At 44.6% G+C, this 13,299-nt stretch overlaps 6 protein-coding genes across 7 annotated transcripts in view; 3 read left to right on the forward strand and 3 right to left on the reverse strand.

Annotated features, from left to right (window-relative positions):
• The first annotated feature begins 482 nt into the window (after window positions 1-482).
• On the forward strand, window positions 483-2,811 carry LOC125761280 (uridine 5'-monophosphate synthase). Its single transcript, XM_049422269.1, has 3 exons — window positions 483-1,000; window positions 1,144-1,426; window positions 1,530-2,811. The coding sequence occupies exons 1-3, from the start codon at window positions 854-856 to the stop codon at window positions 2,588-2,590; spliced, it is 1,491 nt and encodes a 496-aa protein (XP_049278226.1). The 5' UTR covers window positions 483-853; the 3' UTR covers window positions 2,591-2,811.
• A 378-nt stretch (window positions 2,812-3,189) lies between these two features.
• On the reverse strand, window positions 3,190-5,670 carry LOC125761295 (uncharacterized). The gene is made up of 2 exons (XM_049422290.1): window positions 5,002-5,670; window positions 3,190-4,929 (listed from the first exon to the last, which is right to left on the reverse strand). The coding sequence occupies exon 2, from the start codon at window positions 4,699-4,701 to the stop codon at window positions 3,724-3,726; it is 978 nt and encodes a 325-aa protein (XP_049278247.1). The 5' UTR covers window positions 4,702-4,929; window positions 5,002-5,670; the 3' UTR covers window positions 3,190-3,723.
• Window positions 5,671-6,033: 363 nt separating this feature from the next.
• On the reverse strand, window positions 6,034-7,179 carry LOC125761316 (glutathione S-transferase 4-like). Its single transcript, XM_049422317.1, has 2 exons — window positions 6,664-7,179; window positions 6,034-6,596 (listed from the first exon to the last, which is right to left on the reverse strand). Exons 1-2 carry the CDS (start codon window positions 6,793-6,795, stop codon window positions 6,081-6,083), a joined length of 648 nt encoding a protein of 215 aa, XP_049278274.1. The 5' UTR covers window positions 6,796-7,179; the 3' UTR covers window positions 6,034-6,080.
• Window positions 7,180-7,875: 696 nt separating this feature from the next.
• Window positions 7,876-8,605, forward strand: LOC125761315 (glutathione S-transferase D1-like). The gene has a single exon (XM_049422316.1). The coding sequence runs from the start codon at window positions 7,950-7,952 to the stop codon at window positions 8,598-8,600; it is 651 nt and encodes a 216-aa protein (XP_049278273.1). The 5' UTR covers window positions 7,876-7,949; the 3' UTR covers window positions 8,601-8,605.
• A 41-nt stretch (window positions 8,606-8,646) lies between these two features.
• Window positions 8,647-9,709, forward strand: LOC125761303 (glutathione S-transferase 1-like). Its single transcript, XM_049422299.1, has 2 exons — window positions 8,647-9,020; window positions 9,094-9,709. Exons 1-2 carry the CDS (start codon window positions 8,787-8,789, stop codon window positions 9,613-9,615), a joined length of 756 nt encoding a protein of 251 aa, XP_049278256.1. The 5' UTR covers window positions 8,647-8,786; the 3' UTR covers window positions 9,616-9,709.
• LOC125761264 (uncharacterized) overlaps window positions 9,676-13,299 on the reverse strand; it is a 38,389-nt gene continuing 34,765 nt past the window's right edge. The window contains exons 2-6 of one of the 2 annotated variants that reach the window (XM_049422235.1): window positions 12,268-12,627; window positions 11,672-12,182; window positions 11,423-11,584; window positions 10,532-10,848; window positions 9,676-10,452 (exon numbers count right to left, since the gene is read on the reverse strand). In XM_049422235.1, the coding sequence (XP_049278192.1) occupies window positions 9,782-10,452; window positions 10,532-10,848; window positions 11,423-11,584; window positions 11,672-12,182; window positions 12,268-12,627 (2,021 nt within the window). In that variant the 3' untranslated portion in view covers window positions 9,676-9,781. Of the gene's footprint in view, window positions 10,453-10,531; window positions 10,849-11,422; window positions 11,585-11,671; window positions 12,183-12,267; window positions 13,208-13,299 lie in introns of those variants that run through there. The other variant, XM_049422233.1, reaches the window with a different exon arrangement.

The following is a 13,299-nucleotide window of genomic DNA, read 5'->3' on the forward strand; positions in this document are numbered from 1 at the left end:
CCAGCTCACCAAGCTGATCCAATTCGAAAAGATTCCGATCGTAGCTACGATGTACTGGGCAAGAAATCTTTATTTTCTCGCAGCATAAAATTTGGAGGCTCAATCCTTACTATCATTACTAACACGTTATATGTGTAATATTTAAGATTTTCCTTCGTTGTTGCTTGTTATGTTCGCTTGGCACTGAACAAAGCATATGTTGAAGATGCTATGAATTAAGTTCTAGTTGGAAGCTTGTGTTTCGTTGGTTGGGCTGTGTCAGGGTAGTCAAATGCAATTTAAAACTACCTGCAGAAAAAAATGTTTTTGATGAAAAAAGGCTTTAAGGCTCCTCTGTATAGATGGATTGATCGTTCTACAGTCGCTGCAATGTTTCCAGTTTACCTGAAACAAACTGGCAATTTTGAGATGGCTGTTGACAAAATCCAGGTACGGGCAATTGCTTAGACAGTCCTGGTCACGCTATGGAAATCCCTGTGGAATTGTAGATTCCGGTTTCTCACTGCATTCATTCTGCTGTTGTCCGTACGTCAGTCAACCGGTTATTGTCTGTCACACAAAACCTGCAAAATAAACAATTAAAAGCATTGAACACAAAAAAAGTTTTGTGTTTGCTGTTTCTGATTCGTTGCTGATAACGATCATTCGCGTTGGTAGAAGGGGTAACGTGGAATACCAAGTGCCGGCATTTAGAATAGCCTCCAATCCCATCACCATTCTTCCAGTGGGACGCATCCCCCTTGAAGTGTAATAAAGTGCTGTTCCATCATTCGTGTAAACCACGTGCTATTTAGTGTGCAGTCATTAACAACAGGCATAATTACTAGCAGAAAGTGTTAAATAAAGCAACAAAATGGTGTGTGCTTCGAAATTGAAAGATCTGGCATTAAAGCTGTTCGAAATCAATGCATTCAAGTTTGGTGACTTCAAAATGAAGGTGGGCATCAACTCGCCGGTATACTTCGATTTGCGGGTAATCGTAAGCCACCCGGATGTGATGGTAAGTTGAAGAGGAGGAGCAGGAGGAGGTCACGGTTCAACTATCCTAGGTTGAATGCGGTTCAAGGTTAACGCTTGGGCTTGGCGTGTTCTAGTCAGAAGAGCCTCACTTAAAGCTAATATTTTCCATATTTTTACTCACAGGACACTCTAGCGGATTTGTTGCAGGAGTTCATTGTGGATAGCAAGCTGAACTCCTCTGGGACACATTTGTGTGGCGTACCCTACACAGCACTACCGGTGGCAACGCTTATTTCAATTAAGGCCAATAAACCGATGCTGATACGTCGTAAGGAGGCAAAAAAATATGGCACCAAAAAGTTGATCGAGGGCAAATTCAATGCTGGTGACAAGTGTCTCATCATTGAAGATGTGGTGACGTCCGGGTCGAGCATCTTGGAAACCGTCGAAGATCTCCGTTCGGAGGGTAAGTGTGTGTACGGTTAATTTCAAAACAAAACGTGCCTGAAAGCATGTGTAATTGAATAAACAATTCCTCTCTTTAATCATCCCGTTCTCTCTCTTTGTAGGATTGATCGTAACCGATGCGATTGTGGTGGTCGATCGTGAACAGGGTGGTGCACAGAACACGGAAGAGCGTGGCGTCCGTATGCACTCGCTGTACACGCTGTCCTATCTGCTGCAAACCATGCTGGAAGCGAAACGTATCGAGGAGAGTACGGTGAAGGCGGTCGCCAAGTATATCGAGGCGTGCCAAATCCGTAGTGATGGTTCGTTCATCAAGAATGGTACTACGGTTGTGAACGATCTGAGCCGCACTAGGATGAGCTTCGAGGCACGGACAGATCTGGCCAAGTGTCCCCTAGCGAAGGAGCTATTTAAGCTGATGGCAACGAAAAAAACCATGCTCTGTCTAGCAGCGGATCTGACCAGCAGTGAGGAAATTCTTAACCTTGCTGATGCGGTCGGCCCGTACATATGTGTGCTGAAAACCCACTGTGACATTATAGCGGACTTTAGCGAGCAGTTCGTACGATCGTTGCAGTCGCTCGCACGGCAGCACAACTTTCTGCTAATGGAGGATCGCAAATTTGCTGACATTGGTAATACGGTCGCACAGCAGTACGTTGGCGGGCTGTACCGAATCGCTGACTGGGCCGATTTGGTTACCGTACACGCATTGCCGGGCCAAGGCATACTGAAGGGTTTGAAGTCGGCTATCAATGCGGATCGACCGCTTGCATCGCGCGCTGTCTTTCTGCTTGCCGAAATGAGTACCGACGGTGCACTGACGGACGAAAAGTATTCGACGGCAACGGTTAAGATGGCCACCGAGATGGATACCGATTTTGTGGCAGGTATCGTTTGTCAAAGTAAGGATCTGGTTGCATCGCCCGGTTTGCTACAGCTTACGCCGGGTGTTAAACTGCAGGAAGGTGTTGATGGACTCGGTCAACTGTACGATAGCCCGGAACGGGTGGTCAAGGAACGCGGTGCTGATGTGTGCGTCGTTGGGCGTGGGATTATATCGTCGAAAACGCCCTCGGAAACTGCCCGAATCTATCGCGATCGATTGTGGGAGGCTTACCAGGAGCGGATTGGGGTGGAAAAGAATGGTGCCGCGAATTGACGATTTACTAAAATCGGGCCAATACGGTCGAAACATTCAACTGATATCCTGAAGAGTTTTACAATAGCAATAGTGATGAAGATTATAAGTACATCCCGGATACAACCACTTACGAAAAGACAACGAAGATCGATTTATCATTTGAAACCCATTGTGATATGTTTGAAATATTTCTTTATTGAACAAAATACACCATGCCTTTATTATGTACAGAAAATCAATTAAAAGGGACCTATTCTTTTGGATCGTTCTCATTGTGATTCTAAGGTTTCATTTCGTCGATTTCGGGTGCTGTTTGTTCGCTATATAAGATTTCGTTTTTTTTTTGCACATCATTAAAATTCGTCTCTGTTAATTGATTCTGAGTTGTAATAAGTTTTCTATCTTATCTTAATTTTACACATATTACACTTTACAAACCAACCCTCTATAACGAGTTCAATACGCTCTAGTATTTCATAGTAGTCGCTATGCTAGACTTAATTCCACTTAATTCAAAAGATTGGTGAAATAATCCGGTCCACATCGAAATAATGCTCATACAATATGCATCTTTATTTTGTGCGGATTTATTTATCAACCTGACTAAAAAAAAAGAAGAAAATATACTTTCTTATCCCAATCTTGATCGTTGTAATGCACTAATTTTCGTGAAGGTCTAAAATTGTTATTGGAGCGGTTATTGGGTGGTGTAAATGGCGCCGGCCCACACGGTAGGACTGGGGATCGAATCTCATCCGGACCGTCTCCCCGTAGCATGAACTGACTATCCTGCTACGTGGTAAAATAAGTCTAAGCAAAAAACAAATTTTTTATCGTTTTAATATTAATCGAAAAAGAGAAACAGCATTTGTAGAATTACTCCATCATCTGGATAATGGGCACTAATATATGAGAAAACATTCCCAACTCTAAACTGTTGACTAAAATAATGGATATTAGAAACGATTGATTCTCTGGCGTTGATCAGAGCAACTACACAGCATTCGTCATGAGGTGATTGACTTCACTTCCGATCTTCATCTATCCTTGTTGATCTCTGGTAAAACTAAATTTGCCACTGCGACTTGAAAGAAAAATCTTAAAATATTGCTTAAAACTGTAACCTGCTAACGATAAATGTAAGAAGAAATTTACTCATGATTCTTCTTTTTCTCGCGATCTTTACTGCTTTCCTGATCAGTTTTGCCGTTTTTCTTGTCCAGAGCAAGCTGACGTAGAATACCGCGATTCATAATGTTCAATATCTCCATCTGCGTTTCATAGTATAAGTAATCGTCCTTAATGCTACCCATCTGTGATCCCACAAAGTTGCCTAAACTACTGTGACGCTCGCTTGTGGTCGCGGAGCTAGGCATCAGCTCATTACCGGGGAACGAATTTACGGTCTTCAATTCCATCAATGTTGCAGATTGCTCCGAAGATTGATCTTGCTCAGCTACAGGTGAGTGCGATCTTTCTATGTGATCGTTACGTACGATTTGGGAGGTTCGACTGATCTTACGATCCTCTCTATCTTCGTACCGGGATTCCCGCTTTTTTGCCAAAGAGCTTGACGGTATGATTGGCTTCAATTCGACCGTTTTGATGTCCTTCATATCGACCGAATTGATTTCGTAATGAACCTCCGTCTCGTACTCCAGCTCGTCCGTGGAATTTTCGTAATCGAGATTGTTCGGTGACTCAGACGTCCCGTTGCGTACGATCGATACTTTAAAGGAGCTGTTATCGTCGGGCTCTGACTTCCACGAGTCCATATCCCCCATGCCTGGATTAGGATCAAAGGAACGATGTTTGATGTGGTTCTGCAGAAAACTTAGTCCCTGGTACCACCAGACCGTAGGATGGTACACCGATCCATTCAGCGTGTGACGGCGTGCTTTTGTCAATTCCTGCCCAAACTGGGTCCGTAAGGTTTGTATTTTCCGCACCACATCCTTCATCGTTGTATCCGGTCGCAAGTGCTGCACTTTGTCTACGATTTCCACCAGTGCCTTTCCGCGGACGGTTTTGTTGTAATAGCGCGGATGGCGCATGTCGTACAGTACCGGATGCTTCTTGTACGCCTGTATCAATACTTCGGTCGAATCACGCTTCCACTCCACGGACATGGCGATACGTTAAAGGGTTGGTTTTAGATTTCAAACTGACGCTGATACCTTTTGCTCTATTGAAGCTGCACTTGCAGTACTGTGCACCAGTGATTCGGTTCCGCAGCGTAAAATAATAACTTGCACCGAACACGGATTGTACACAAAACGGACCAAATGTGACGCTGCAAGCTGTCAATGCCGAGCAATGTTGCCTTGTATGCTGGATGTATGGATATGGCAACCGATCTATTGAAGAATAAATTATACACACCTGATTAATGCTTTTAAAGGTCTTTTTTCAATGTTGTGTGTTATTACTTGTGAAGATTAATCGTAGAATTAAGCACAAAAGTAGGATAGAGTTATGTTGCTCACCGATAAACAACAAATTACCAGCGCATCACTTTTTCGAGAAACTCACACCTTCCCCTCTAAATGACGCTTGTCAACAGTTCACCACTACATGCGCACAACTTGTACCGAACAATCGTTGTACACAAAACAGGGTGGCTCACATTATGCTGCCAGCATCGTATTCTTTCTGTAGAGCAGGGTGCTTACAGACTAGGTGGGAGTACAACGACCAGCGCTTTGGCAAGGTATATAATATTAATTTGACGAAATTTTTTGAAGTAGTAGTACAATTTGAGCTGTTGCAATATTTTGAAAATTGTATATGGTTTGTTAATTTTTGTTTTGTTTCTTGAATAAGATATTCAGCTTTTGAAACTATATGCGCCAGAAGTATCGTTGGAATGTAGTTTGTTTGGAAAATTAAAAAAATAATAATCCTTCACTTTCTATATCAAAACTCTAACTTACAAGATGGGATCGGGTTCAATTCATATACTAGCAAAAACTACAAGTGTACCATAACTTTGTGAAAAAACAGTTGAACAAAAATCTGACATGGTTTTATGTCAAAGATACAAATTTTCTAAATATATTCCGTTTTAAATTTGATGCTTTGAACATTTGTACCACACAAGCCATTTATTGTGTTCATTTATAGTTTATTGAAATTTTTGTTTCAACTATAATTTTTTCATACAATTTACGGTAGCACAACACTTGGAGCTAGCGCAGCAAAAGGTATATCGACCCGATGAAGATTCAAATGACTTTGTTCGACAAAATGTTTATATGCAGTGTTATAGTCATTGTGGTTAAACTAATATTTTACGAATACGTTATATTAGTTATTATATTAGTATAACTAATATTTTACGTATTTTACGTTCAGTATTGCAGCAGCGGAATGTTTTTAAAAACTTTTTTTTTTAATTTTCTCCCACACTGAGGCTAATGTTGTCATCAGCATAACTGTTGGTCTTGAAACATAAATATACATTTTCTTTAGAACCATTTTCCCATGGTTACAACTTTGTGGATTTTATTTAGTACTCCAAATCTAGAGCATGAGCTGCAATGTATTTTTTGGTGCCTTCTCTAATCTCCTTGTGAAAGTCATCATAATCCGAAAATTCTGCCGACACTTTCTTAACCCAACCTCTAATGCCAGGATAACGTTCCAGGTCGTACTTTAACCATTCGAGTGTAGTGATGCTGCCAAGCACAAATATATCCGCAAGCGTTAGATGATCAGCAGCAATAAACGATCGTTCAGTGACGAACTGTTCCGTAAGATCGAGAGCAGCCTGTAGTTTTCCCTGAACCTTCTCAGGCACCTTCTTTTCGTCAATTTTAGCATCAATACAGGCAAGCACGTTTTTGTAGAGTGTTCCAATGTCGAAAAATAGACGCTGGTTAACGACCGATCGTACTTTTGGATCTTTCGGGTACAGCTTGTCATCTTTGCCATAATTTTCCACTAGGTAGATGGCAATTGCGTACGACTCCCAGATCACATGTCCATCGTCCACGAATGTTGGGATCGTATGTTGCGGATTGAGCTGAATCGATAATCATAAGCTTAATGGTTCAGCATTACAATTACATGTACGCGGTCCTCACGCTTACCTTCGTCAGTGCAGCTACATCAGCAGCATCGTCGAGGTCCGATCGTTTAACGTTAAGCGAAATCCCCAACTTTTTTGCTACAAGCAGCACATTCTGGCACGGCGGTGAAATGATGTCACTGTAGAGTTCCATGTTCCAAAATACTTGCGAAGACGCTAAACCTGCAACCAACTGAATGATACTGGACCGGCTGGTTTAGCATTTTATAGGAAGAAATTTTGGAAATGACGACAGATTAGCAGTCATTTCACTACTACTTCGTAACGTTGTGTAATGGTCCTATCTTTGTGGCTGTGAAATCATTCATGAGTGCAGGTCTAGCGCATATTCTGGCCAGCACTGATTGAGTGCTAAAGTGGTTGTGCGGAATGACGAGGACGGCGGAGAGGGGTACAAACAAAACGGCTGTGAAGTCATTACCGCGGAATATGCGTAGATAACGTTGCCACTGATTGATTTTGATTCGGCACTGCCGGAAATTGAACTAAGTCCAGCAGATTGTTGTTAGAAAAAAGGGCAACTTAGCGATAGAAGAGAAGCTACGAAAATGATATTTTTTATTTTAATTTTTGGCAGCTGAAAATGATTTTGATGCCTATTTGGTTAGGTTTACTTTTGGTATGTACCCTTGCAGTTGTGTAATTTATTTATTTAGTTGCTTTTATTCATTTAGATTGCAGTTAGAATCCTTTCAATGTTATTATTTTCTTTTCGTGATCGTGAATTTGGAGATTGCATACATTTAGGCGCTAAAAGTAAAAAACGATCTTTATAGTTCAAGACGCCAAAACAAATTGTTTCTTGTTGTTAATGCTAGCTTTTACATAAAAAACCGCTCAACTCTTCCTTGAATTCTAAAACACGAACGTGAAATTCTATATCGCTAAACTTAACCATAGTTAAAAATAATACAGAAAGACAATATCGAACCCATTAAAAAGAAATTTGATCAACTGTATTTTGTATAATTCCCTTTTGCAATCAAATATATTTATTCTTCTACTACTACTAATACCTTTCCTGCTTCATCCAATTCTAATCGTCTGGAGATAATCTATAATTGCTTCTACAGTGAGAGTGATAGAAATGTTCCACACACTGTACCTTGGTGAACCTGTATCTGTATCTCCCGAAATTGCATGCCATACAACCCTAATAAAGGTAGCATTTTACAAGCCCTACAATAATCCATCATTCTCTCCATACCGAACGCTCTGGTGGCTGGTATGTATAAATAAACCATCTCCTGTCTCACTGTGGTTCGGTTTTATATCAGTCGGCAAGAGATGGATTTGTACTACAACATTCTATCACCACCGTCGCGTGCCATACTGCTGCTTGGCGAAGCACTGCATCTGCAGTTTAACCTGATCAGCTTGGACGTACACAGGAAGGACTACGTGAACGAGGAGTTTAAGAAGATCAATCCACAGCACACGGTCCCGGTACTAGTCGTCGATGGTGTGGCTATCTGTGAACCGGGTGCTATACTGATCTACCTAGCCGAACAGTACGCACCGGCAGGAAGCACTTACTATCCACCCGATCCGTTACGTCGAGCGATCGTAAACCAACGGTTACTGTTTGAGTGTGGAACGCTCTACAAGTGTATCTTCGTGTACTACAGCCCGATCGTGCTGGATCGTGCCGTGCCAGTGGAAACGGATCGTCAAAAGCTGGATGAAACGGTAGCCATATTGAACGGAATTCTCCAACACAGTGCATTTGTAGCGGGCGATTGTTTGACCGTCGCCGATTACTCGCTAGTCTGTACCGTATCCATGTTGGTACTGCTGAAGTTCGAGCTAGCACCATATGCAGCCGTTCGACGGTGGTACGAGCGGTGTAAGGAGGTGATTGCCGGGTATACCGAGCTAACGCAGCGTGCTGTTTCGATGTTTCAAAAATGGATGGAGCAGGAAAATAGCAAAGTCTAATCCCTGCAAAAGCATACACACCGTCGCTGGTGAGAAATTCCGCACTGAGATATACAGACTTCGGAGGTGTTTATTTTATCAGTTTTGCTACCCGCCGCATACATAATCGATATCGTCGTGTCATCGTGGTGTAAATCCTGTTGTGATAAGATTTCGGACAGAACGCAACCGTCGGCAAGCGTTTTGATGCGCCCGGCATCGCGCAGTCGTGCTGCGTGCTTAACTGTTGGACGTGTAACGGTCCAGTTTGCTGTTCAGCGTGTGAGAAAAGCGTTTGTGAAGAAGATGGACTTTTACTACCATCCTGCCTCGCCCTACTGCCGATCAGTGATGCTGGTCGCGAAAGCGCTCAAGCTAAATCTGAACATGCTGTACATTGATATCATGAAGGATGAACAGCTGCGACCCAGCTTTAGTGCGGTAGGTAGTGTTTAAGAGTCTGCTCTTCGGCTCGTCTCTTCTATAGCCTTCACAACAAATTTCCTCTCCACAGCTCAACCCGTTCCATTGTGTCCCAACGCTGGTGGATAATGATTTGACACTGTGGGAGTCACGTGCCATACTGGTATATCTCGTCGATAAGTACGGGCGTACCAATAGTCGACTCTACCCGAAGGATGCACAAACCCGAGCCCTCATTAATCAACGATTGTTCTTCGACCATGGTACGCTTAGTACACGGCTGGAGGATTACTACTATCCGCTGTACTTCGAAGGTGCCCCGGCTGGAGGTGAAAAGCTCGAAAAGCTTGAGGAAGCACTCAGTTTATTGAACGGATTTCTCACCACAAATCCGTATGCGGCTGGACCAAACATGACGCTGGCCGATTACAGCTTAGTGGCGACAGTTTCTTCCCTCGAGGTGGTGCAGTACGATCTTAGCAAGTATCCGGCCATTGCGGCTTGGTACGAAGCCTGCAAGGCAACGATTGTCGACTATCAGGAGATCAACGAGGCTGGCTTGCAGCAATACCGTCAATACTTCGAATCGGGTTTAAATCCCGTTGCTTATTAACGACGATGATGACGAATGCAAATGTTTTCGGATATTTTTTAATACGCCTCGTTTTGGATGTACAAGCAGGGAGTTGAATTTTGTTTTCTTCTCTCGATAGGATGATGTTCATGATGTTTTTTTGTTTGCTTCAATTTGTGTCCTTTGTGTACAATTGGTAATTGGTTTAACAGCTAATTTTCTTACAACCTAGAATAACACAGATAAACGTTGCTAACAATAAATAGGTATAGTGCGACTGTACATGCGTGGCCGTTGAGCCGACGGTGCCCGGTTTTACCGAGGCCGGTTCGTGTTTGGAATTAGTCTTATACGGGGGATAGATGTTGCCACCGGCAGCTCCACCGCTACTACTGCTACCGTCACTAGTGCTACCGCCTCGGCTACCATCGTTATTACCGATGCGTCCGGTAGTAACGCTGGACGGTGGAGCGGGCGTCGAGTTGGGCACCGCGGACGGTGAGGAACTTTGGTGGAAGTGATTACCATTGGTGCCAGCGAGGATGCCCGTATGCCCGCCGGCACCACCACCACTACCACCATTCGTCAGGCCCGGACGTTGGGTTGGCTGGGGCACGTCCGAGTACTTGTGGGTGGGCCGGCCCGGTGACTTGAATACCTCGGGCTGCGTACAATGGGCCACCTTGTTCAGCTCCATGCCGAACCGGTGCGGATTGACGTCTCGCTGGCAGTGTTCACCTGCCTCCTTGATGAAGATCTGCCGCTCGGAGAGCATCGTGCCGACGAAACATTCGTACGTACCAACGTCCCGTCGCTGGGTGTACGTGTACACAATGTTCCGATGTGTCCACTGGCCAAGGCAGCGATATTCGCGTTCTGTGGAGAGATAGAAAAAAAAACAAAAATCCATTAGCCCCATTCTAAACACCAGTAGCATTTTTCGCCGAGTACATACCTTCGTACACTTCGTTCATGTAATCGCAAGCCGAGATTTGATAGTACATAATGTCCTGTGACTCACACTCGGACGACAGCTTCGCGCACAGACCTTCGTCGTCCGGAATAATGCCCGAAAATTCGCCAATAATGGGACACGGCGATACGATATCATTGCTATCCAGCCGACCCTGCGTTAACCATCCTTCATCGTTGAAGTAGAAATCGTTACAAATCGTGGCGGTGTAGTTGGCCGATTGGCGGTTGCTTATCTGAAACTCGAACACATTCGTATCGCGCCGTTCGATTTTTAAACACTGGTACATCTCCTCGCCACTAAAGTAACCGAAGACAGCAAAAAGAAAAGCAGCAACACAAAAAAAAAGGTTAGCGGATTAGAAATGTGTTCGGTTGCGTTTGTTTGTGGCGAAAAACTCATTTACCGCCAAGGTAAGCTAAGCGAGCGAATAAAAGGGTGCGAAACGATCGTGTACTTTCACTACTGGTGGCACTAGTTAAAGGAAAATGTCGGAAATGAGGCAAGGGGGAAACGAGGTGGTAATTTGATGCTACTCTTTTTTTGTTTTGTTTGGTATTTGTTACTACTAAGCAACAACATCACAAAACGGCATCCTGCATCACCATGAATTGATGGCGATGCGTTCAATGGGAAGTTAATGGAGTTTTGGAAAGGAAAACAACAACAACAGCAAAAAAGGGAACGTAAAACAAAGTTCGGTGTATGTTTGGGGGGAATACCCATCCACACGGCATGAAATAATGAAGCATCTATTTTGATAATTAATTTAGTTTCGCAACCGCGTTAACCTCGGCGGGTAATTTTTCCACAGCCTTCCAACGGGCTAACTCTGGGCCGGGAATGGGTGAACGAGTGAGTGAAAATAATTACCATTGCGTTTGGCTGTAGACGATGTACTTGTTGGAGTCGTGGTTGGTGTAGTTCTTGACGCACTTCATCGTGTACGTCTTGAAGGTGTTGTGGTCTTTGTAGATCAGTTGGTTCTGATTGACGATCACATGCTCCCAGCGTCCGATTAGCCAGCTAGGAAAGCTGCAACGAATATCCCCAAAAAACGATTGATTAGTATAACTGTAAGCCACACCAGTTGTTGGTGAATGCGAGTTCAGTTTGACCTACCTGCAGTATTGTGTGACCGGTCCGAACTCGAGTGGAATCGGGCGCAACGTTAGCACCTCGTGATGATACTCACTCCCAATGCCATTGCCGTTAGTGTATCGCGAGTTTGGATGACGCACATACTGGCGCTCGATCGCCCGGCAGGTCGAGTCGCGGCTGAACGAGATCTCGATCTCACCCGTCTTCGGGTTTTCCGTGTAGGTGGCGCAACGATACTTGGGTCCTAGGCGCGACTCATTGCCCGTACTGAGCAGTGCGAGATAGTTCCGATTACCGAAGCCACGCCAGTGTCCCAAACATTCGAACGTTACCTCCCGATCGGGGAAGGCACAGTTGCGGAAGCGCAAATTTAACGCTGACCCGGACGGGCAGTTATCCACCTCCGACTCGACCGAATCACATTCGATGCCATCCGTAGTATCGCTGCTATCGACACTGTACGTCATCCGGTAACGGCCATGGATGGGACAGTACTCCTGCCGTACCTCAGCACCATCCCATTCGTGGAATTCTGGACGGACAAGAAAGGAAAGAAACCAGGGACTCTAATTAACCATTCTGCTCAACCCGATCGGGCATCTGACGAAGATACTTACTGTATAGGATGATCTCGGTATTCTTTGCCTCGTTAAGCAAATCCTCGTCCGTCAGACAGGAGGCGAGCGCTTTCTCCTCGTTCGTGTGACACTTGGAGAGGTAATCTTTATCGGCCGCCAGCACCCGGAGTACGTTCTTCGAGACGAGCTTAAGGTGAAAGCAGCGGTAACAGCTTGCCTCCTCCGAACCGGTCATCAGGATCACGTTGTTATCCCGCCGCTTGTGACACATGCCCCACAGTGGGATCGCATTCTCCGTAATGTTGATGCGGCTATACCTGACCGCACCCTCCGGTGTGACCGTGTTCTGGGTAATGTAACCACCCTGGAACTCGAACGGGAAGTAACAAGAAGCGTCACCTGCAGGTGAGAAAAGAAATCGTGGAAAAATTAGTTCATCAGTTCGTTGTACCAGAGTTCGTGTCTTTGTTGGATGGATGGCATGGTAATTCTTCGGTAAATGCTGACGAGTACACTCGTCTCCACTGGGATCAACGGTGTGGAACGGAACGAAATGCATCTGATGAAATTGTAACTTCTTCCCTGTTAGGGGAGTTGGATGTACGGCACAAACGGGTGTTGTGAACAGGTGCTCAACCGTTTAAGCAGTACGGCATGTCGTTGAGTCGGTGGCTTACCGGAAGCTGGTAAGCGAAACGTAACGAGAATGGTGGGAAACAACAACAAAAAAACCCCAAGCCATCTTTTGGATGCCAATTTCATGGTCTACGACGTCGTCACCACTTTTCGAGCGCATGTTGCCCATGAAACGATCATTCCCATTTGAAGGGCAATTGCCGAAGTACGGTGAGCCTTACTGGATGGCAATTAGAGCGCTCGATATGCGCGTCAACTGCGACCAGGTTGATGAAGGGAAAAACGGGAACGATCGTCTCTGTTTGTGGTGCAACGAAATGGAAAGCATCGGCCGGTTGCACTTGCACACACACACCCGGCTGGAAGATGCAAAACCGAACTGCAACGTTAGTGCCTTTCTACCGCCCAGCTTAATCACCATCATCACCAGGGCGG

The sequence above is a fragment of the Anopheles funestus genome, chromosome 2RL, assembly GCF_943734845.2.
Source record: "Anopheles funestus chromosome 2RL, idAnoFuneDA-416_04, whole genome shotgun sequence".
NCBI classification, from domain to species: Eukaryota; Metazoa; Arthropoda; class Insecta; order Diptera; family Culicidae; genus Anopheles; species Anopheles funestus.